Source organism: Lepidochelys kempii, chromosome 2 (assembly GCF_965140285.1).
Source record: "Lepidochelys kempii isolate rLepKem1 chromosome 2, rLepKem1.hap1, whole genome shotgun sequence".
Classification (NCBI taxonomy): Eukaryota; Metazoa; Chordata; order Testudines; family Cheloniidae; genus Lepidochelys; species Lepidochelys kempii.
In genome coordinates, this window is record NC_136381.1 from 24,661,972 (window position 1) to 24,685,914 (window position 23,943).

At 41.3% G+C, this 23,943-nt stretch overlaps 1 protein-coding gene across 2 annotated transcripts in view; it reads right to left on the bottom strand.

Moving 5' to 3' along the window:
* COL14A1 (collagen type XIV alpha 1 chain) overlaps window positions 1-23,943 on the bottom strand; it is a 174,755-nt gene that overhangs the window by 86,915 nt on the left and 63,897 nt on the right. For both annotated transcript variants that reach the window (XM_073330233.2, XM_078851428.1), the window contains exons 13-22: window positions 23,546-23,675; window positions 20,452-20,591; window positions 18,041-18,167; window positions 14,699-14,838; window positions 10,764-10,896; window positions 8,188-8,259; window positions 7,580-7,722; window positions 2,887-3,016; window positions 1,298-1,420; window positions 216-365 (exon numbers count right to left, since the gene is read on the bottom strand). In XM_073330233.2, the coding sequence (XP_073186334.2) occupies window positions 216-365; window positions 1,298-1,420; window positions 2,887-3,016; window positions 7,580-7,722; window positions 8,188-8,259; window positions 10,764-10,896; window positions 14,699-14,838; window positions 18,041-18,167; window positions 20,452-20,591; window positions 23,546-23,675 (1,288 nt within the window). The remainder of the gene's footprint in view (window positions 1-215; window positions 366-1,297; window positions 1,421-2,886; window positions 3,017-7,579; window positions 7,723-8,187; window positions 8,260-10,763; window positions 10,897-14,698; window positions 14,839-18,040; window positions 18,168-20,451; window positions 20,592-23,545; window positions 23,676-23,943) is intronic.

Below are 23,943 nucleotides of genomic sequence, written 5' to 3' on the forward strand. Positions count from 1 at the left end.
TTTATGACCTGTCTTGTGTTAATTCCAGCAGGAAACATGTTAAAGCTCTATTCTGTCTGATGAAAAAAGGCTTTTCCTTTCAGCAAACAACTAGCTCAAAATACTTAGAAGAGGAAAAGAATTCGTGTGAGAATTCATTCAGGGAGTTGTGTGAAGCTAAAGTTACAATGGGAAAATGGTCCGTAGAGATCTGAACAGCATGAAATCATTCTTACATGTTTTGGCTGTGCCTGCTAGGGCATCACTGAAGCCTGTTGAGTATGAAGCAAATACTTTAATGCTATACTCAGTTCCACTGAATAGATTAAGAATGAGAATGGTGTTAATATCATCCCCCACGAAGGTCTCCAGTGCTGGTCCAGGGACTGAAAAAGAATAGAATACTTTGTAATTAAAGGAATTATCAGGCAGTAAAAAATATCATAATCTGTAGTCAAAAATAGGTTTATTCCTAAACACATTGCTTTATTATTACTTGCTTAGCCCCAGTGGTGCACTCAGTACTGTACACAGAACTGAAGACACTTCATAACCAGAGCAACTCACAGTCTAAGACAGACATGTGGAAACCAGCACACACTGAGGAATCCAGCAGTGACATTCATCTAAGGCTCGACACTGGCACTTGCTAAGCCCCTTCTGTGCTGCTCCAGGGGAACAAAGGGGACTCAGCACTGCCCTAAATAGGCAGCTGAAGATTCCCTTGGCTTGGAGGCATAACAGGATCTGGGGATCCCCACCCACAAAACAAGTCCCTACAGGGCTATTGCAAACCTGCATCATTTAAAGCAGCTCTGAGTCTGGGATCAGGAACTGTGTAGAACTGGGACCAGGACAAAGAGCTGCAAACACTGCCATGTCTATCTTAACTGTAATCACTGCTTACGGCTTAGGATATAGCTTAGAATTCAGCCCTTGGTGTGTTTTTCTTTTTAATTTTTATTTCCTCCCCATTATAACAGTAAACTCAGTTCTTATGGTCATCATGAAAGAAATGTTTTTCAGAGGGATTTGAATGAGTGGGTGTGGCTTGGCTAACTGTGAATGAAGTCTACAGTTAGGTATTCTACATAGCTAGAGTTCGGTATCCAAAAATTAATGCATCTAAAATTACAGGGCACTTGGAAAAATTGGGTCTAAATCTCTCTGAACTACTTTGAAAATGTATTTCTATAGGCTCTCAGGTTTTTAGTTGCAATCAGTTATAGTTTTTTGTTTTAAGTGGGACTTTTAGCAATAGATGTGAAAACTGAAAAAGCAAAAACAGAAGCCAAAGCAACCAATTTTGAAAACTCACTTTTGATAGGTTTGTAGACAATCCTGTAACCCATTGTTGGTGATGGAGGGGCATCCCAGCTAATACGTAATCGGTTGTACCACTCATCTGAAACCCTTAAATTTCCAGGGGCAGAAAGAGGCACTAAAAGCAAAACAAATTGTGAGCTTCCATATCTGCATCTCTTACAAGCACTTGTATAAAAGATAGACATGCATATAAATAATAACCCAGATTACACATAACTCTAGATAAGGAGACCAGTTCTGCCCCCAAGTACACAGGCACAACTTCCAAAAGTCCAGAGGAGCCACAGCCATGTGTCTGAGAGAGGATCTGGGCCTGTTGAGTCAAATTCATCCCCAGCATTATGCCAGTGAATTAAAAAATATGGAGTTTCTAAAAGGGTTATAGCAAGGATTAATTTGGACTGTTGTGTCTATTGAACAAGTATTGTAATTTCAAATTAATACACAGCCTTAATGTAAACCCCCCCCCCCCCAAGAATAGAGGAGTAAAAGGGAATTCTGTGATAATTATCTTTCATGTGTATATTTCCTTTCAACTCAAAGTATCCCAAGGTGCATCATAAATTTGGGCCTTGATTCTGCAAATGCTTCTGTATTTGCTAAACTGAAGTCAATGGGACTATTCATGTACTTAAAGTTAAGTACGCATGTAAGTGTTGTAGGATCAGGGACTGAAAGTGATACACAAATTATGCACAGAGATAATTTCAGCCACCATTGAAATACAGCCACTTATCAGGTGGAACATGCCAGCTGTTTAGCAGAGTGCAGTAGGTCTATCTTTTTCCATTTTATCCACAGGTTGAATTTGGTTAGAGAGAAGGTAGTGACTTGTGTTGGTATGTTGTCTAGAACTAATATAACAATTCTGCTGAAAAGTTCAACAGGGTCTTTAACAACTGCAAATGTTCAGGAACTTTTTGAAAAATATCTCGTCCAAAAGAAATCTCTCCAACAGCATTTTGGCTGGGGTATTGATTTGGCACTAACTAAAAATAGTTGAATGTCACTCATGGCATCATCATCATCATCACTTTCTACAGAACTTGGACTCCTTGGTGGACTCCCAAACCATAAGAACGGCCATACAGTTCAGACCAAAGGTCCATCTAGCCCAGCATCCTGTCTTCTGCCAATGGCCAGTGCCAGGTGCCCCAGAGGGAATGAACAGAACAGGTAATCATCAAGTGATCCATGTCCTGTCGCTCATTCCCAACTTCTGGCAAACAGAGGCTAGGGACACCATCCCTGTCCATCCTGGCTAATCGCCACTGATGGACCTATCCTCCATGAATTTATCTAGAATTTAATCAAAAACTGACCAGCCTTGCTCCCACTGAGTTTCTGATATTTGACAGTTCACAGCACAAGACATAGTCAAACTTGATTAAAAACAGTCACGTTTATCAGTCAGTGCAGTGGGATTTGTATAAAAGTCCTGATTCGTACATTTCTTCATTTTTAATTTGAACCTATGTTTTAACCTGAACTCAAATGTTTGCATAGTATGAGAAAAAAACAAAACAAAACATCTCTTACTCAGACCTTTCCGTCTGCCTAAAACCAAATGTTTGTACTTACAGGTTTTTCCAGGAGCTGAGACACCGACTCCTTCCCCATCAGAATAGATGGGAGTGACAGTAACTTTGTATACGGTATCTGAGAGCAGCTGCTGAAGAAGAAGATTGTTTTGTCTTCCAGGTACCATTACCTGGATGGTCAGAACATCAGAAACAGACAAGGTTGATTATTAGCTTCTTAAATCCTTTTATAAACACATATGATCTCAGCCATCATATACCTTTCCCACTTCCGTACAGCAATTTATTCCTTATGAGCTGGTTTACATTTTAAATATGTTTGTGATGCTCTATTTTGACAATATTCGCCCTCCCTAAATAATCAGCAGACTTGTTCGCTATACATATCTAAGATAGTAATGTACTAAGAGAACCTGCCTATGATAGACAGCTATCTCTGCATGTATGAACTATCACTCTGTACTAAATCTCTGAGCCAATACAACTTTCAAATATTCCTTAGATCAGTTATATTAACTGCATGTTTACTATTCAAAGAGTGGTTTCACTATAGAGGGTGGGGGAATCTGTATATTTTGCTTACTCTTGGTCAGAAAGGGATTGCCCAACACTGTACCTGTTAACTAAGACCCATCTAGGAGTAATTTCGGGATTATTCCTTATTCCATGAAGCACTTAAGCACTTGTTTTAGTTTAACTTCAGTGGGACTAAAGCACTTGCTTAAGTGCTTTGCTGAATCGGAACCAAAATGCCAGGTCCTGCAGCTTTACCATTTACATTTATGGGCATGTGATCCAGCTCAAAAAGCATAAATCTTTCTAATAGCTAGAGTTTTAATAACTTTACTAAAATTTTATTTTAATTTTTTTAAAATAACAACCAATTATTGACTATTAAAAACAGAGACACATCTATATTATCTAATTGGCTTGGTTTAAGCTTTCACTGACCTGAAAAAAGTTAATCTGGGATTTGAAAATTTAAGAAACCTCTGGCTATATCAGATGAAACAGAAGAATATTGCCTATTAGGCTGTATATTTTTGCTATTGCCTTGTATCGTAGTGTCATATATGCTATGTAGATCTATAAAGCTTTTTGTACTGCCCCAAAAAGAAACCACTCTATTAAAAAGGTTCAGTTTAAGATTACTGTTTTGACATCAGCGAGATAGCTAAAAAGTAATTTTCTACCAAAGCCTCATAAAAGATGGATGAAACTGAAAAGAAACAATAACATGATTCATATCTCAGGAGAAAATATATTCAAGTAGTTCCTTTCTTTGCCGTTCTTACTGATATAGTCATCAAAGAAAAATAAAACAGAAAAAATGAAAAAAAAAAAAAGCAGACTGCAGGGAATATGAAAGAATATCCAGTATGTCCAATAACATTTCCTGTTAACATAAATAGGAGTGAGCTGCATGAATGAGAACTCCATCCGATTACAGAATGTGAGTGAAGGAAGCTTGTACATGAAAGAATGCTTTTATATTCTGAAGTAATAATTTGGAGACATAAGCCTGAATGATACTTTTTGCTCTATTTTATGTATACCATTAGGCTGAAATTTTAATTCTTGACTTCAATAGGAAACTCAGGTATACATTATTGACAAACCCAAGTGTTCAAAAAGCATTAGTCAGGCCCCCAAATATTACAAAACTGGCTCAAAAATCATGAGATTTTAAAAATAATAAATTTGGGGTTCTTTCTGTATTCTAGTCTTTAAACTTTTAGCGTTCTCTCTTTCAAGCTTTTCCCCACAACCACGAGGGTTAGAAACTTACATTTTATTAAAAAATTAAAGATGAAAATCTGTTGTATTCACATGACTCCAGGAAATGAGGCTTTAAGAAAAATACCAAATATTGCACGACTTAGAGTTGACAACAGTAGGTGTAAAGCACAGCTTAAAATGAGGACATTCTTACTGAGGTGTCCGAAAGAGATTCACATGTATCTGTCTTAAGGCACTCAAATTTGGAAGTGTTATTCTTACTATGATCCCAATCCATGAGTAGTGTGACAGACTTGGAGTTCCTGCAATAGTTTAGGAATACTGTAGATCAACCTTATTATTGAAATGTTTACTATATGGATATATTGGTTTAGTTTAATAGGGGACTGTTGGAGGAAAACAAAGCCAGAAAAGAAAGAATGGCTCAAGTTTAGCCACTTTTCTGCAAATGTTTGAGGGTTGGTAAGGGACAAAGCCAGGGCAGACAAAGGCCCAGGAACACAGGAGATCCAAAGAACTCTGGCCGGTTTAAAAAAGGGACTCTCTCTCAAGAGAGAGAGGTAGTTGTTCAGGGAAACCAGACGGAGACACAGACGCCCACTGTGGATACCTGAAGAAGTTAAGTCTGTAGGTTACCATAAGGGGATGGGCAGACCTTAGGTATGATAGACAGTCTACATGCATGTCTGTTGTTTAAAAATCCTCTTTCTCTATAAGCTTTGCCCCTCCTGCAAACTAAACAATACTTTGCATTTCAGAAGGCTGTTTTGGCACTATACTAGTCACAGGTGTCAGATACTCAGCTGCCTCTGGGATCGGATCCCTAGCAACCCAATAAGCTCTGCTGGGCCCAACAATCCCTCACTAAGTGCTGTGCTCCCAGATTGCTCAGAAGGGTCAACAGATCACCATTTACATCCTGTAGCAAAAAGAGCATGGACAGTGGTGCTGGAACACTTCTAACAGTGGGCATGCTGAAAGCCAGGGGTCGGGAACAGGACTGTCTCCCCTGTGGGAGGACACCCAGACAGGGGAAAGGAGGCCAAGGCTGGGGCCAGCAGCCCTGAGCGTGGGGCCGGGAGCCTGCATGCAGGGCAGGGAGGGGAGCCCTGGGAGCAGGGCCAGCAGCTGGGACCCTTCGTGAGGGGCCAGGAGCAGAGCCTCATGTAAAACCTGGGGGTGCTGCAGCACCCCCCGCACCCATACAGCTGCACCACACCCACAGCTGCACCAGACCTGCTTCCTGCCCAGCCCTTGCTCCAGTACTAGACACTGCCTACCTTTGAACTCCTGATTCCTTACTCTTGGCTCTGACCACTGGCTTTTCTCTTGGCCATGACCTCAGCTTTGCCCTTTGGTTCAATTCTGGCTCCTGGCTCTGACCATTGGCTTGCCTCCTGACCATACCCCCAATTCTCCCCTTTGATTCTCCTCTGACCATAGGCCAAACTCCTGCTCCAACCACTGGGTTACGCTGCCTATATGTCAGTGTGTGACAACAGGATCTCAAAGGGAAGAACCACAGGTACCTGAACTCAGGACTGCTAGGTAAACACAGTTACTACAGGGTCCCAGCCAAGGAGTGGGGGAATTGCAAAATTGCAGAAGAGGTGACGGAACAAGGCCTGAGACCTGAGGGGCTGCACTGAGAGAGACAAGAAAGGGAATCATAGAATCATAGAATATCAGGGTTGGAAGGGACCCCAGAAGGTCATCTAGTCCAACCTCCTGCTCGAAGCAGGACCAATTCCCAGTTAAATCATCCCAGCCAGGGCTTTGTCAAGCCTGACCTTAAAAACCTCTAAGGAAGGAGATTCTACCACCTCCCTGGGTAACGCATTCCAGTGTTTCACCACCCTCTTAGTGAAAAAGTTTTTCCTAATATCCAATCTAAACCTCCCCCACTGCAACTTGAGACCATTACTCCTCGTTCTGTCATCTGCTACCATTGAGAACAGTCTAGAGCCATCCTCTTTGGAACCCCCTTTCAGGTAGTTGAAAGCAGCTATCAAATCCCCCCTCATTCTTCTCTTCTGCAGGCTAAACAATCCCAGCTCCCTCAGCCTCTCCTCATAAGTCATGTGTTCTAGACCCCTAATCATTTTTGTTGCCCTTCGCTGGACTCTCTCCAATTTATCCACATCCTTCTTGTAGTGTGGGGCCCAAAACTGGACACAGTACTCCAGATGAGGCCTCACCAATGTCGAATAGAGGGGAACGATCACGTCCCTCGATCTGCTCGCTATGCCTCTACATATACATCCCAAAATGCCATTGGCCTTCTTGGCAACAAGGGCACACTGCTGACTCATATCCAGCTTCTCATCCACTGTCACCCCTAGGTCCTTTTCCGCAGAACTGCTGCCTAGCCATTCGGTCCCTAGTCTGTAGTGGTGCATTGGATTCTTCCGTCCTAACTGCAGGACCCTGCACTTATCCTTATTGAACCTCATCAGATTTCTTTTGGCCCAATCCTCCAATTTGTCTAGGTCCTTCTGTATCCTATCCCTCCTCTCCAGCGTATCTACAGAGGAACAGGGAACAGAGGAACAGAGATGTTCCTGTTCTACAGGGAACAGAGATGCAGCCGTGAAAAGTACTTTCTTAAATACTTGTGTTACAAAGGTTGAGGCCTGCCACAGCACAAAGAAGAACAGCAGTTAAGCATCAATTAACCTAGAAGTTTAACCCAAAGTCCAAAATTTTTAGTCAGTTAGGCCTAATCCTATATTTGACAATGCACAGGTCGAGTGCTGCACCTGCATGGAGCAACTTGAACAGGGTTCTGTACAGACACAGCAGTCTGTCTGCACTGCATCAATTGCAGGATTAGAGACTTGGAGTCCAATTCTGCAGCTATTCCATACACAGATTGTCCATTGACTTCGATGTAGGGCAGGTGCAGGATCGGGCCCTTTGTTAATACTAATAGGATCTCTGAACATTTGTTTAAGTCGTACCAAAAAAAAAAAAATCATGCAGACCAGTCTTACCACTTCCTCAGCACGATCACCTTTACTAATGAGGTAGGTCACTCTGAACTGGTGAATGTTGTTGTCTGAAACATCCCATGTCACTCTCAAGCTTGATGTGGTTTCATCATCTATAACAAGGTTTCGGATTCCTGTTCGAAAAACTCAAAACAAAAATAAAAGTAACTCAAAAGAATAGGTCATAGACCCGATTTAAAACAAGTCTTTGGAAGTGTGTCACTCAACAATATTTCATATTCATTGTCACCAAGCAACAACAGCCACACCCCCATTTCTATGGAAGTAATTATGGGGGTTTCAATAGGAACAGAAATGAGCCCCAAAAATGCTACCAGAAATGAATGAATACTGATCTTAAGGAGCAATAAATATTATATAAATGTCCCCCATTATTTCATTTATTTATATGACACCTATCCTTGGCTCTCTAGGGGTTTTTAACCTGTACAAAAGCTCAGTTTGCTATAGAAATCACTATTATAGACAGGCAACCTATATTTAGAAGCAAATTGTCTGATTCAAGAAAGCAATGAGGTCTTTTTTATTCTGTGTTTTGTACGGGGCTACAACACTTCAGAGTACATTTTATTGACGTTCATTTCTTTTACCTGCTGTTGTGGGTCTGGAGGTTGCTGGACTAGTAGTAGCAATGCTGGTAGATACTGTAGTGGTCCTTGCAACTGAAAAATAATACTCATTCAGTGACATTTCAGAAAGATCTGGGAGCCATTTGTGTACTCTTTTAATGCCAGCTATGGAAATATTTTCCTCTATTTAGAACTATGACCCTGAGCCAACTTACCCTCATGTACCCACTTCATTTTAAGTAAATGAGTCTATTTAGCACCTTTCAAGAGCACTACATTCAATGTATAAGATGATATTCTGAAGAGAATGAAACAGTGGAAGGCATTATGTACATCCTAGTTAAATTAGAAGCAAAAAAGATTCATATGTGTATCTGTGGGAAGAGGTGGGAAAGAGGCGGAAGGGGAGTGGGAAAAGGCGGGGCGCGGTGGGAAGAGGCAGGGTGGGGATGGGGACTTCAGAGACGGGTGTGGGGGCAGGGCCTGGGGAGGAGCAGGGGCAAGAAAAGGTGGGGTGGGGTGGGGTCTTGGGGGAAAGGGGCAGGACCTTGGGTGGAGCAGAGGGTTGAACATCCCCTGGGCCCGGAGGAAGCCGGCGCCTATGCCCATGACTTCTCTTTAAACAACAGAAAGACATCCAGAAAGACAATGATTTAGAGACTTCTCCCCTTGCTAAATTGTTCCAATGGTTAATTACCCTCACTGTTAAAAATTGGCACCTTATTTCTAATCTGAATCTGTCTAGCTTCAGCTTCCAACCACCACTAGAATCACCCTTCAAGTGTTAGGAGGGTAGGCCAGGTTTCATGCCCATTCTTATATTTAATGTGTCTGCTGAGACAACTAACAAGGTTGTTAGCAAGGCCAACAAATTACATTGTTGTTGCTATACACAGTCATAGCCATGTCAGTCCCAGGACATTAGAGGGACAGACAAGCTTTCAAGCCACACAAAGCTAAACATAACAACATCAGCACTACTGATGCAAGGGCTACATGCATGGGTATAGATTTCTTGCCTAAATAAGGGTTACAGGACCAAGCCAAAGTTTACTAAATATATATGTATGCCTCGATTTGAATCAAATAAATTTTCCTGTTTACAACTGAAAAAACAGTTTCAACTTAACCAAGTCACTGCCCAAAAAAGAAAATAAAATGTGTGTGAACTTCTAAAGAATGTTGTCTGATGATTTTTTATATTTTCTTACTTAATAGACAAAAGGGATACACACCAATTCACGCCTTACTGTGTGCAATGCAAGACTATCCTAAGCTAGTTTTCAGTAGTAATTCATAGTGCTAACACCTTTATACAGTTGGTCAAAAATTAAATAATCTTGCCCGCTAATAAATTCATTTTATATTCAAGAAAAGAAATTGTTGTGCAAACTCCTTTACTCTTCTTTCCTAAGGGCTTTATTGAGCACAAAAGAACCACGTCCTCCCATTAAAACTACAGACGACCGTTTGTTAGAAACAAAGCACAGAGGCCCATGAATATTTATTTTTCATGTTCAGAAATGTCTGCTGCAAAGAAAAGGGACTTTGTTAGATGAGCATCATAATTTAGAGAATCTGCAGGGCTAAAAATAGCTTGTAGATTGCCTCAGAAGTCGAGTTTTAAACTTTCAGAATAAACCCATTTTAGAGATGGTTAAGAAAGGGAAGCACTGATTAGACACAAAGATGGGTGGGTAAAAGAAAGACAGACTGAAGAAAAGAAATATGGAAAAGATGGATGGAGACAGACAGGTAAGAAAAGAAAGAAATGGATGGAGACATGGACAGACAGACAGATGGAGGCTGTCAGGGCATCTTTCACATTTCAGAAAGGGAGTGTAGTAGAGATTTTTTAAGATACAGAAAAGTACACCTAAATACGGATTTAGTGTAGGTGCTGGTTTGATTCAGTAATTCATCTCAGTTCAGCAAAGTACTTTAAGCACATGCTTAAAGTTAACCATGTCCTTCTTTGCTGCATAGGGATGTGCTTAAATGCCTACATGAAGTAGAGACTTTAAACACCCAAGCTGGAAACACTGGCCACAATGTCCACTATAAGCCATCTATGTTTTCTTCTGACTTCAGTGACAGTTGCACAGGCACTGATGTAAACATACAGGGCCAGATCCTCAGCTGGTGTAAAATCAGTGCAACTCCACTGATTTCAATTAAATGACAAATGTGTGGATGAGAAAGATACACAGTAAATGTCAAATATTTTTGAAAAGTGTTTACATTAAAATATTTTCATTCCAAAACTAAATCTAATATAGCTTTTAATTAAATATCCTTCCCCCAGACTAAATATTGATGCCTAGGACCAAAGAATGTTAAATAATCTGTGAGCCAAAGACGTGTAACCAGAGACAGTCTAATGCTATTTAAGCTGGGAGGGCAGCCAAACCTTTCCAGGTTGGATGCCTTCTACTACACAATATTAAATAAAAGCACAAAATATGTCTCCAAAGCCTTGATGATAAATCAGTATTAGAAGCAAGGGACAGGCTATATTTTAAACATAAGCTTCATACATTATACTTTAAAGTATATAAAGCTCTTTAAAACAATACAACCATTAGTTTTTGTCTTACGTGTAGTTCCAAGAACAGCAACAACATCACTTTCACTTTCATCACTGTAAACTGCCAGCAAAGAAACTTCATACTCCGTATCGGATAACAAACCCTCAACAACATGCGTGTCCTTGTCTCCATCTAAGACAACCTAAAAAACAGAGCAATATCTAGAGAGACCATTCCCCACTTTTTACTGTTGTATTTGATTAACTTTATAAAAACTTTATTGAATTATAGGAAAGACAGATTTCAGCACCTAAAATATACAGTCCGATATACCAAACTACTCACTAATAATTTGTTCAGTTCATAGATCGAGATTAGAGTTAATCTATTGCCAGTTTTATTGCTCTGCCATGTAACCTTATACTATGTCCCACACAAATAATGTTAGCTTACAGTTAAGGCTAAACAAGTTTATTTAATTTGAAAGCAATCACTAAAACTCAAGGAACTGATCCCCAGAGGCCTAACTCAAACATCATGATACCAAAACACATTAGTCAACTCAGCAGCCTTGGACCCTTTCGACCTCAAAGTACAAGTACCTACGAAACACACATCCATTTCCTCAATGTTTCACTTAATCACAAAACTTTAGCTCTAACCTCTGCAAAATTAAGGTAATTTACCAATACATATACCTGTAGTTGAAAAACCAAGAATGTGTTATTACAATCTAAGAAATTATAAGGTCAGAGTTCAGATTCTATATTTGAATGTGAATTTGGGGAATTGAGTGTTTTGTAGGAGGGAACTGAAAGGTAGTTTTTGTTGCTGAGCTGAAGACTATGGGCACTTGTGTGGATATGACGATGTGTGGTTGGGAAAGCATGGATTGTCTTACGCGGTGATCTTTATTTTTAGTGATTGCATTGGCAGGAAATGCATTTGAGCAACATTAACTGTATGATAAAGTTTTTCTGTGGGGATTTCCCTGTTTCTTCATGTTTAAAAATGGAATTGGGCAGTTCAGCGGCTAACAGTGGATACAGGGGGACTCAGAGATGGAGAGGGCTGTGCAAGACTGACCCCAGGATGAGGGGAAGTGAGGAGTGGTTCTGGTGAACTGGGTTGGCAGGTGGGTTTGGGACAGTGCGTTTAGGCCACACTGCAAATATTGATATGACTCCCTGAGGCAACACTGGCAGGCTTTTAGGGATGGACACTCATCTTATCATCTGAAGGGAAACAAAACCACCCCAGTAATGAGAACCAAGCAAAGTGGGAAGCTATTTGTTCAGTATACAGTGGCTTTGAAGCACTCAGTCAGTATAAGTAGCACAATATCTTTATTCTGTGCATAAAGACATGCTGCAGTGTGAATGTTTCTTAATAAACAAAGAGGCGCAAATCCAGGAAAAATTTCCTGTGGTGGCGGCTTATGGCCCACGAAAGCATTACAGACTCCTGGGCTCTGCAGATACAGAGACTGTTCCCAATTCAGCGAGGAGCGGGTCTGGTCTTCTGAAGGTACAGAACTTTGAACTGGCACCCTGCACAAAACACTTTTTGGCATAGATATTTTTAGGCAAAATTCAGATGCAAGTCTGAGTGAGTCTACGTGGAATCTAAGCTGGTATAACTAACACCTTCTTCCAGCTTCCCCCACCCACCCATAGTGCATGTCAAACCATCTTAGACACCCAAGACTCACCAGGACTTGCTAACTTACATATAAAAAGAAAAGGAGTACTTGTGGCACCTTAGAGACTAACCAATTTATTTGAGCTGTAGCTCACGAAAGCTCATGCTCAAATAAATTGGTTAGTCTCTAAGGTGCCACAAGTACTCCTTTTCTTTTTGCGAATACAGACTAACACGGCTGTTCCTCTGAAACCTAACTTACATATGACTCACATCACTTACCAATGTGTAATTTACACCACCCGTACACCCACACCCACACGCACCCGCACCCACTCTGGACCATTGAGCCTAAAAGAACCTCAGGCAGTCTATGCTGGTACAACTAACAAGCCAAAGGACCATAAGAGAGGAGTGTAACAAGCAAATCAACCAAATTGAGGGTATAATAATGTGCACCCCCTATGCTAACATACACAAAGAGCTATCCTTGATCATGCACATTTTAAAATCTTATTCCAGCTCTTTGGGTAAGTTACACCAGCCTAGACTCTGCTACACATTGGCAGAGTTGGTGTAAGTAGGCCTCACTTACAAACCCTTTCGCATCACTCTCAGAATTTGGCTCCCTAACTCTACCCAGTTAAATGGCAACCGCTCTTGGGAGCGATGGTGAGTACGCTGTATTACCGCATGGCTGATAAGGCAACTGGGAAAGAAGTTTAAAGAGGCAGCAGCCTGGAGGTATTGTGCTATCCGTAGCCTGACCACATTACAAAGGTCAACTGAGGAGAACAATGAAGGAGCCAGGGTATTTTTTATATTTTAAAATGTAAAAATATCGGCACTCTGCAGCATTTTCCAATGAGTGAACCATTCTCCCTGATAAGAGAGGGACCCCATATCAGCAGATATTTCATGATAATTTTATAAATATAGACTAACACAAAGTGATTTCAAAAACACCACAAGGACAATAATAAGCTCCAATCCAAAATACACACCAGTCAAAGAGACTCATTGGCAACCACATTTTCAGGGTAGGTACTTGAAATAAACGTAGTAAAAAGTAAGTCCAGGAAAAGGGGAACCCTAACCCATCTCATGAGCAGGGGAACTCCAGTGCGTGACAGGCCCATCAACTAGCTCACTTATAAATTCCTCCTTTTGCTTGCTTACCCTTGAAATTCATCTCATCACACGAGCATCTCCGTCCAGGTGTGGGAAGACAGAAATAGGGCAAGGCTATTTTCCAGAAAAGCTCCAGCTTCACTGCACTAGTAGGATTGAGTCCTACTCACACGGCTTCTTCTCTGCTACAGAGGAGGAGCCGCCAAAAACCCAAATCTGGCAGTGCTTCCTCTACCCCCGCAGATGGCATTGTGCATAGGGAGATGCTCTCCCCTTCCACAGTGGAGTCGCTAGCAGAAAGAGGAGAGGAACCGAGGTGGGGTGGGACAGTAGAGGATCATATCACTGAGTAGAAAAATGAGGGCAAAGGATGAATGAGAAAAGAGTAAGCGGTGAGAGACTGGGCAAACAGTGAATAGAGAAAAAGGGGTGGAGAGAGAATGGGACAAAGAGAGATGAAAGGTAGACAAGCAAAGGTTAAAAATACGAGCAGAAAGGATAAATAAAGAAAAAAATCTTGAACTAGAGAACAAAACAAAACAAAACAAAACCTTTTAAAAGGATGAAACATTTAAAAATGTTGCCTGAGGACAAGCACAGCTATAGAGAAAGAGATGCATGATGATGATCTAGAGTGAAAAGTAGAGCACAGAGAGAGAAAGGGGAAAGAGGAGAAACACAAACACAGGATACCACTGTAATTTATTTATTAATTGTGTGTAAACTTTGTCAAATGTTTTGAATCTATGGTTTTATAGGAAGTTTTACTGTTTCCAATTGATTAAACAAACCTAGAACATATGCTCATCCCTTTGCTGGGCACATCACCCACCCGCCCCTGGAGTGATCATCTTGTTTACCTTCATCTTTTTCACTGGAAAGCGGAAGAATTTGAGCATTCCAAGAATTGGGAGTAACAGAGAATGGAAGGCAGATTCTACGGGAATTGGCGCATTAGAGATTAGGTAGCTAATTTCCATGAGTTCTCTTCCCTCAGGGTTTATCTTCAAAGAGACGCTGAAACATTGGTTCAGTTTAATTTTGGAGGGCTTCATGGTAAGCCAGGCTGTTCTCTGAATAAGTCAAACTGCCATGCATCAGATTACTGGGATTTTGCTTTGCTTAGCTGGCAATATATTTTCAACAGCACTGGGCCTCTCAAAGTGGAATGTATTTCCTCTTCCTTTTGTGTAGCATCCATACCAGGACCTACGAGAGTCAAGAAAACTCACCTCTTCAGATGCACCCCCATTCAGTGGGGTCCATGCCAATCTGTAGCGAGCAATATCAGAGGAGATGGGCTTCCAATTGACTCTAAAACTATCTGTTGATACTTCATCTATTTCCACATACTGTGGGGCTGGAACTTTTTCTGCAGAACAATGTTATGCAAAAGAAAGAAGAAGAAGAAGAAGAAGTTAAAATTTGTGAAAATCTTAAAACTACACAAAATGGTGATGTTCAACAAGCCCTTTGTGGGCTGTAATACTTTGGTCTCATTTCAGTTGTTGGGTTTGGTGTGCAGGTGCTGGGTGCTGGGGTGGCCTGTGATATAAAGGGGGTCAGACTAGATGATCTGCTGGGTCCTTCTGGCCTTAAACTCTATAACTTTCTGTGACTTTTTTAGCTATAGCTACCTACACAAAATAGAACATAGGGGATAGCTATCAAAGGTACCTCTGGTTATATTCACACTTGGTGATTCTCAAGGAGGCTCGGTATTTTCATCCTGATATACTTACTTAGCCATCGAGTGAGCAACATTATTATCACCCTGTTATTAATTATATTACGATATTGTCTCTAAGCCTCAACCAAGATCAAGATGCCACTGTGCTAAGTATCATACAAACACAACACAGTTCCTTCCCCGAAATGGCTCACAGTCTAACTAGGCAGGGAGGCAAAGGGTAGGAGAAAGGAAATGTTATTGGTATTATTGTTTTATGAAAACAATACTTTGCTCAGAAAAACTGTACTTAAGCGACATCTACACAGCAAAAATAAATAAATAAATAAATAAATAAATAAATAAATAAAAATCCCCACAGGAATGAGTCTCAGAGCTTGGATTGCCAGACGTAGGCTGGCGCTGGAGGGCTAAAAATAACCATGTCGACGTTCAGGCTCAGGCAGGCACCTGAGCTTTGAAACCCAGCCATCGGTGAGGGTCTCAGAGCCTAGGCCCCAGCCCAAGTGGGAATATGTACACTGCTATTTTTCACCCCGCAGTGTGAGTCCCCCCCAGCCGAGTCAGTTGACTCAGGCTCTCTGCTGTAAATCTTTTTTTTTTTTCTTGCTGTGTAGACATCTCTTAGTTAACAGTGCCAGCAACACTGGATTTTCTAGCCCTGTAACTTGATTCCTGATAGTACTACAGTTTAGGGGCCACATTTCTGCATCACAGCGTGTGGAGAGAGCAGACAAATTGATGGAAGAGTAAAACCCTTCTACATCTTAAGTCATAAATGCAAATCCTGGATAGATTAATAAATGTCAGTCTGGTTCTAAACCTCCTTCTGAGATTTGAGGCTTGACTCATAAAACAAATGAGAGCTTATTACGTGAGGTATGTATGTTCTTTGTGAATATAAAATGTGGTTATTTACTTTTGCAATTCGTTACATCCATACTTCCTGTGGGCAAATGGAAACACCTTCATGTTATGAATGCACAGGAATGGAGGGCGTTCAGCACCCCTCCAAAACTGCTCAGCACCTCGCTGGATCAGGCCCTTTATCTTATTTTTAACAAGGGTGTCGCTATTTGGCAGCCTGGCCAGCAGGTGAAGCTTCCCCTGGGGGAGGCTAGCTCCCTAACCCGCCTCTTCTTCCTGTGGCCCTGCCCACACACCACCCCCGCTCAGCACCAGGCCCCGCCCCATCCCGCTCAGCCCTCCCACTGCCGTTCACTATATCCCTTCTCGCCTCCCCCCTCCTCCGCCAGGCTCCCACTGCCCGCCATGTCCCTCCTCTCCTCCACCCTGCTCCCCCACGGGGGTGGGGGTGTGAGGGGGTCTCGCAGGAAAGAAGGGACACGGTAAGCAACTCCAGAGAGGGAGGCATTGGAGGAGAGGAGGGACTCACCAGGCAGCGGTGGGGACCTCGGGGAAGGGGCAGAGCAGGGATGAGAAGAGGTGGAGCGAAGGCAGGGCCACCACAGCCTGGGCATCCAGCAGCGGGGCAGCAGTGGCTGTGCCAGGGAAGGCTTAGCCTCCCCTGGCCTATTATACCCACCGCCCATGCTGGGTAACTTGTGTAGGCCGAGTTCATTACACACACCAGCAGCTCCTTGCATCCCTCCATTTCACCTCACAAGCTCACTGTGTGCCACCCTCCCATCCCCCTCTATTTCAGGGACTCCCCGCAATCTCCTCCAATCTTCCCCGTATCAGAGGTTCTGTGTGCCCCCTCATTCCTCCCACTTCCCCGCATACCTAGGCTCCCCATTTTACCCACCTGCCATGGCAAAGGCTGTGTGTGCACCCATTTCTCTTCATCTGTCCCTTTTCCCTATGCCAGGGTCTTCCATTCTTACACACACACACACACAGGTTGCATGTGCATGCCAGGCACCATTTCCCCTGCCCCTCAGTTATTTTTTGCTTTGGAGATGAGTAGTTCAGGGTGTCAATATTTTAAACTCCATTGGGAGGAGGAGCAGTGGTGAGTGAGGGGTATTGTTATGCTAGACAGTAATGGGTGCCATCAACCAGTTATTTGATTTACAGACAGTTGCAGAGACACTTGAATCTGTGACTGTGCTAAACAGATGACAGGGCTTGACTATGCCTCCTCTTTTCCCTCCTTTTCGTTTTCTAATTTTCCCCAAAAATCAATAGAGTTCTGGCCACTGATGCCTAGAACATTCATTGAAATCTTGGAATTGACCTGATGTAGCATTCAAATGTTATAATGTTACACAAAGACATATGGAGAAATGCCATAAAAGTGAGTGCATGACCTGGCAAGCTCTGTCAAAAAATTATTTTACTACTTTACTAGAAATAAAGGATACAAAATATCGCTGCTCCTGCAACCTTTACATCCTTGGTCACCTGAGTATTTTAATGACGTCATGGATTACTCACATAAGCAAGGATTGCAGCTTTGGTCCCATAGTCAGGACATAATAAAGCTGAAGGACTAAAAAGTTTCTCATGAGAGAAGAATGCAGATGCTCATTTCCAGGGAATGAGTGCAAACTTCCAACTACTTTACACTGCTAGATGAGAGATTGCAAAACGGGTACTACATTGCAGATTCTGCAAAGAAATTTACAGGGTCTAAAAGAGCAAAGAAAAAGTTTAGTTCAGTAATTTTAGATTTACTAAGCCTTCCAGTCCTTAAATTTTTACTTTTTATAAACACCGAGTAATCTGACAGTGGAGATGCTATTTGCTACATTTTAGTGGTATAGTGCTCCCAAAACGAATAAAAAAGCAAAAACACCCCAATATTTTGTAATCATGGTTGGAAACTGTCACAGTTACTGGTCTTGCTTTCCAAAAAAGTAAGTGAATATCAAAGGTGTTCTTGGAAACTTAGACTTACTTGTAGTAAAGCTAGACTTACTTGTAGTAAAGCTGCCAGTCAGCGGCTCAGACTGTCCTTCATCATAGAGGGAAAAAATGGCAACAGTATATTCTGTAAGGGATGTCAGCCTTTTCAGGGTGTATGTTGAAACACGATCAGCTTCCACCTGCAGAATTAATAATTTGTAATAGATACTGTCATGTGCTAGGAATACAGGAAACAAAACCCCTTTACGTTATCAGTGCCTGCAAGTCGGCTGGCTACTAATGGATATGGACAGAGAATGCCATGCAATTATGAAAAGAGCCACGAATTATATAATTATATGCAACATTTACATTATGAATGAAGGTAAAATCCAGGTCATCAAAACCTATTAAAATTAGATAGTCTAGATTGTAGCAAACTGGAGGAAGGGAGAATTAGAGAAGCCACAAGTATAAAGACATTTCTGACATATGAGTATTTTATGTTTAATATTTGTCATAAAAAGATGTTCACAGGGTTGTTGTAGCCATGTTGGTCCCAGGATATTAAAGTTAAAAGGTAGGTGAGATAATATCTTTTATGGGACCAATTTCTGTTGGTGAGAGCTTGTCTCTTTCACCAACAGATGTTGGTCCTATAAAAGATGTTACCTCACAGACACACCCCTTCTCCCTCTAATAAAAAATGATGACAGTTTTCTTTGGTCTTCAGCCAGAGTACATTTAATGTGGCATTAAAGGAGGCATAAACCTCAGAAAGCTGCATAAGCTAGCTGTATATCAGGGCATTCAATGTCAAGTCAGATCAGGGCACAAAGAACAAGACACAAAACCAAAGCAAACTGGAAAAAATATGCGACCTATTTTATGAGCAAGAAAACTGAAGAATATATATCACCAACACATTACATATCAAGCTCTCACCATATAAAGTATGCATATTACACTACTATGTATCTGAGATGTTCACATACCATGGTGATGGTTTAGACAGACATTAAAAACCTCAGAGATGCCCAGATTATAAATCAACTACAGAATGGGATTAAGTGAAGCTTAATTTATTGACAAATGTTAAAAGACATGGAAAAACTACTTATAGCTTTTCCACCCATGAGGTACATTGTCTTCCAAACTTGGGGGTAACCTGTCTCAGTTTAATATGGATATTTATCCCATTTGTAAGAAAGAACTGACAACTCTTAATAGTCATAGCCACAGGCTAATGTCAGAGGCTTTTATACCATATTTTATTTGTACAGGATATGGTCTGTTTATATGATTGGCTCCATTTACTGCAACTATTTATTTAAACGTTTTTCATATATTTTGTCTGATTTTTGTATTATGATGTTTCATTCCATTTAGAGAGGCTGCTAATGGTGCATAGGCTGGTGAAAGCTATAAGGAAAGTTCTTCTAGTTACAATGCAGATGTCAGATTGATAAACTAAGTATTATAACTAAGGGAATGTCTACACTGCAATTCAAAACCCATGGCTGCCCCTGGGCCTGTTGATTCAGGCTCACTTTACAGGGTCCTAAAGCCTGGGCTCCAGACTGGGCCCGGAAGTCTACACTGCAGTTAAACAGCCCTGCAGCCCATGTCCCATGAACCCGAGTCAGCTGGCATGGGCCAGCCCACGGGTATCTGACTGTAGTGTAGACATACCCTGAGAGTCCAAGTCTGAAATAGGTTGTTAAAGTCAAGTGATATCCTGCCTAAAGAAAACACTCATACCTATTCTGAGCCAAATCCTACTTCTGTTGGAAGTCAGTTTTTCCTCTTATATGTAACTATAGCAATAAAATTAACAAAACGTAGTAAAATCCCAGGCAGCCATGTTTTTGGGTAAATTTCTTTTAAAAATGAGCTTAAACTCAGAGCTCACAGAAGTCTGGGAGCTTCATTATCTGGTCTGATCCACAGTAGGTATTTTGGATACTGTCCACTTAGGTCAGGGGTTCTCAAACTGGGGGGTTGGGACCCCTCAGGGGGTTGTGAGATTATTACGTGGGGGTTCGCGAGCTGTCAGCCTCCACCTCAAACCCCGTTTTGCCTCCAGCATTTATAATAGCGTTAAACATAAAAAAGTGTTTTAAATTTATAAAGGGTGGGGGGTCGCACTCAGACGCTAGCTGTGTGAAAGGGGTCACCCGTACAAAAGTTTGAGAACCACTGACTTAGGTCAAAGGTTAGATCCTACAAACACTTACTTACCTGAATAGTTCCATTCACTTTACTATGAGCATAAGGAAGGAGTGCTCATGCAAGTAAGGTTTTGCAGGATCAGATCCCACATGGGTGTGACGCACTCTGAATACATTCCCTGTATTAAGCATAATGTTCCATGCACAGAGTTTGAAAATTACAAGTAAATCTTTTGTTACAGCTTGAAAGATCTGATTTGTTTACAGAAATTACACTTAAAAGTAAGACTATGGTACATTATTAACTGCTTACCTCATTGGTTTCTGTCCCATCAGTTTTAACATACATAATACGATAACCATTTACGTTTTCGGAAGCAGGATCCCATGTTATCCTAGAAGTGCTGTGTCCGATGTCTGAAAATCTCAAGTTCCTGGGTGGACTTAAAGGCACTTGAAAAATAAATAGTTACAGTCATGAAAATAGTTCTGTCTTTTATTTCATCCACTAAGCACATTCTCTCTTGACAATGAACATGAAACACTGTTTTAAAAGTGATAATATTAAGCAATATGACTGACAGTTTTGTTTCTATACCCTTTTCAGTTTAGACCACTAGTCAGGAAAGTACTTAAGCACATCTTGAAATTTAATAGCTGTGTAGTGCCATTGATTTCAATGGGACTGCATTTGTGGTTAAAGTTAAGTATGTGGTTAACTGCTTTGCTGAATCAGAGGCTAAAGCATTAGCAAGTATAAGTGCCATCATCACTGTTGAATATTGAAATTGAAAGAAATGGAAGTGGGGATCCTGCTTGCTGCTGGATAGCAGAGTTGGATTTATACCATACAACATTTTCCTCACCTGTGCGTTTGGATTTGTAAATTGATTTGTGTTAACTGTATCTGTGCTCCATGTGTTTGTTAGTGGAAATGGCACCTTTTAAATGATTATATGGTAGTTTCAAAAGTCATCTAATCAAGAAACAGACAATGCTGGGTGATGTTTATAGCTAACCACAAAGGGAATTGCAAGTGTTAAATGCAAATACACCGTAACAATTCATATATGGAGAATATTTGACCTCAAAATTCATTTTTCACATCTTTTTATGCTAGTGATGCTCAGTCAAATATTTGCAGAAAGTGAAAACAAAAGGATGGCAAACATGGTAAATTCAAATGAATATTAGTGAAAACATTTCCATTATTAGTTCAGCTTTAGTTAACACCAAACTTCATTCACAAATCCATTACGTTACCTTCATATTTTCCTAATCCACGTTCAGCAGAAGGGTAAATGCACACTGTATATGTTCACAGAATACTTAACTTATTGTGGAAGTTTCAGGACTGACAAAAACCAGTTTGTTTTTTAAAGACCTTAGCAAAGGGAAAAAGGTTTCTAAGATAAGAAGTTAAGTGAATTCAGGATGGTTTCTCTTCAGCATATAAGAAAGTTAGATGAAAGTTAGCCTTCCATAAGTCTAATGGAACATCTGACCAGAGATTTCTCCAGTTCTTGGGCAAAGGGAACTGACAAGATCGACAGAGCTGCTAGCTGTTCAACACTTATTACATTTGTCCCTGATTACATAGGCGATTCCTCTGTAGGCAAGATTACATATGAATGGAGTGTTCGCCAAGCAGTTAAGGCCTTCTTCCCGCTGTATACTGATCGGCTGGTGTAAAGGGGTGGAAGAGGGGACTATGCTACATATACAGTCACAGTCTGCTTCCTGGTTTCCCCTCCCCTGTGGGGGAGGGCGCGGGTACTGTCGCCCGTTTCTGGGTTCCATTCTGTCCCATGGGTAGAAGCTGTGCAGGGAGCAGGCATACAGATCTATGCAGATCCAGTAAAGCAAGGAGAGAACAGAACCTGGACTGCCTGGCATTTACTGCCTATTAAAAACATGCTACCTATCATAAATGAGGGTGCTCTCCAACCCTTAGTTCTGCAGGAGGCTCCTCCTGCTCCTTTTTCCAAAAGGGGTTCTGTCCCGCACTAGGGCTACTGTTGCCTTCTCTCCCTCTCTCCTAGAGATAGCAGCGTTCAGCTGGAAGATGCTGTTCTTGGTGACGGGGAGCCCTCATCCGCCCATTGAACTTTGGCGGGTTCTGACCCTTGATTAGCAACTAAATACCAGCACTGGCCAAAGACCACCCTGGTGCTAGTACTGAGAGCTAGCAATACCTGTGGCTGAAAGAAAAAAGTAAGTGATAGGGTCAGAAAACAGAATGGGACCATGCACCCTGAAGCCCACATTTCAACAACCTGTTATAAATGTGATCTGTTGTAAACAGAAAAAACAGAAGGACCTACAGGAAGTTACCTGGGGGCACATGTGCTCTTTTTAATTCCATCAACCAATCTCCCACCTACAAAGGAGAAACAACAGTGGTCCAAGAACAGCCACCTGGCCTCTCACAGGTCCCTTCCTGGTGCCTCAAGTATTATTAATTCTGGATCTCTTTGGTTTGCAGTCCTCTGTTATGATCCAGGTGAACTTTACTCTCTTATCAGAGGGCTTCCCTACCTTCTCCATCTTCTCACTGCATTATTCCCTTACATCCCCAACCATCTGATGTCTTAATTTGCTGGGTTAGCTACCTGTTCTAGATTGTACAGTTGTCTGTGAAGAGCTATGTGCCCCAACGGTAATACGTAAATAATAACTAAGTATATTAATTGAAGAAGAAAAGTAAATAGCTGATACTAATAATGTCCTCACAGCAAACGAAGTCTAATCAGATCATTAATTTTCATTTTAAAAGGTGGCCAGTCAAAATCTGGTATCATGTGTCAGATTGAGAGCAACCCTTCCCAAGGGGAAAGCAAGACACTTCCCTTCCCACTTGTACAGCTGCACAAAGACTGCTCTCAATAGTGGTGCTTGTGAGCGAGGAAGAGCTGGTGCTACTCATTCCTGGACCCCCTGGGGAACAAGACGCTAAAAAGGGAGAGAGAAAAAAGGGAGGGAAAAGGCAGGGCAGCGCCACAAAACCACAAGGTAGTCCTAGGTAATAAAATAAAATAATAATATATGGCCAGCTTCTGCCACCCTCACTCATGCTGAGTAGTATCTTCCTGTGCAATTAGTTCCACTGAAATCAATAGCACAAGACACTACCCAAATAAGTAAAGGTATTAGAATCTGGTCTATGGAAAACATGCTCTTTTGTGGAGAATTATATACTGTACCTGGTCCTATAATATACAGTACTCTGTCTAAATTAAATAGCAGCAGCAGGAAACTGAACTCATCCAAACCATAATGCACAGTATGATCTCCTCTCAGTTACTCCTCTATACAGATTTTAAAATCTGAGATCTATTTTCATACATACAAAGACCTCCTGGAGTTTTATTACTGCTGTATAGTGAATACAGATGTGTCTGACCTACATGTTGTTTCTTGTCCTGTCAGGGGGTCACTAGCTTCTTCTCCAAACATCGCATAAACTGTGACTGTATATTCTGTGTTAGGCAATAATCCATCCAGTTCAATATCTGTCAAGGCCTCTCCAATTTTCATCTAAAGGTAATATGAATAATAGACACATTATTTCTAAACTAGCTCATGAGTGGAGAAAAACAAGCCAGGAGCATTTTTGTATAGGAGAAAAGTATATTCAATAGGGACAGAGCATATTTTTATAGAGCTGGTAAATGCAATAAAACTGAATAAAAGTAAAGGGCTACAATATGCCCATTTAGGCTCCAATTCAGCAGAGCACTTAACTTTCGGCACACAACTAATCCTTTGAGAGTCAATGGCACTATTCATGTGCTTAAAGTTAGGC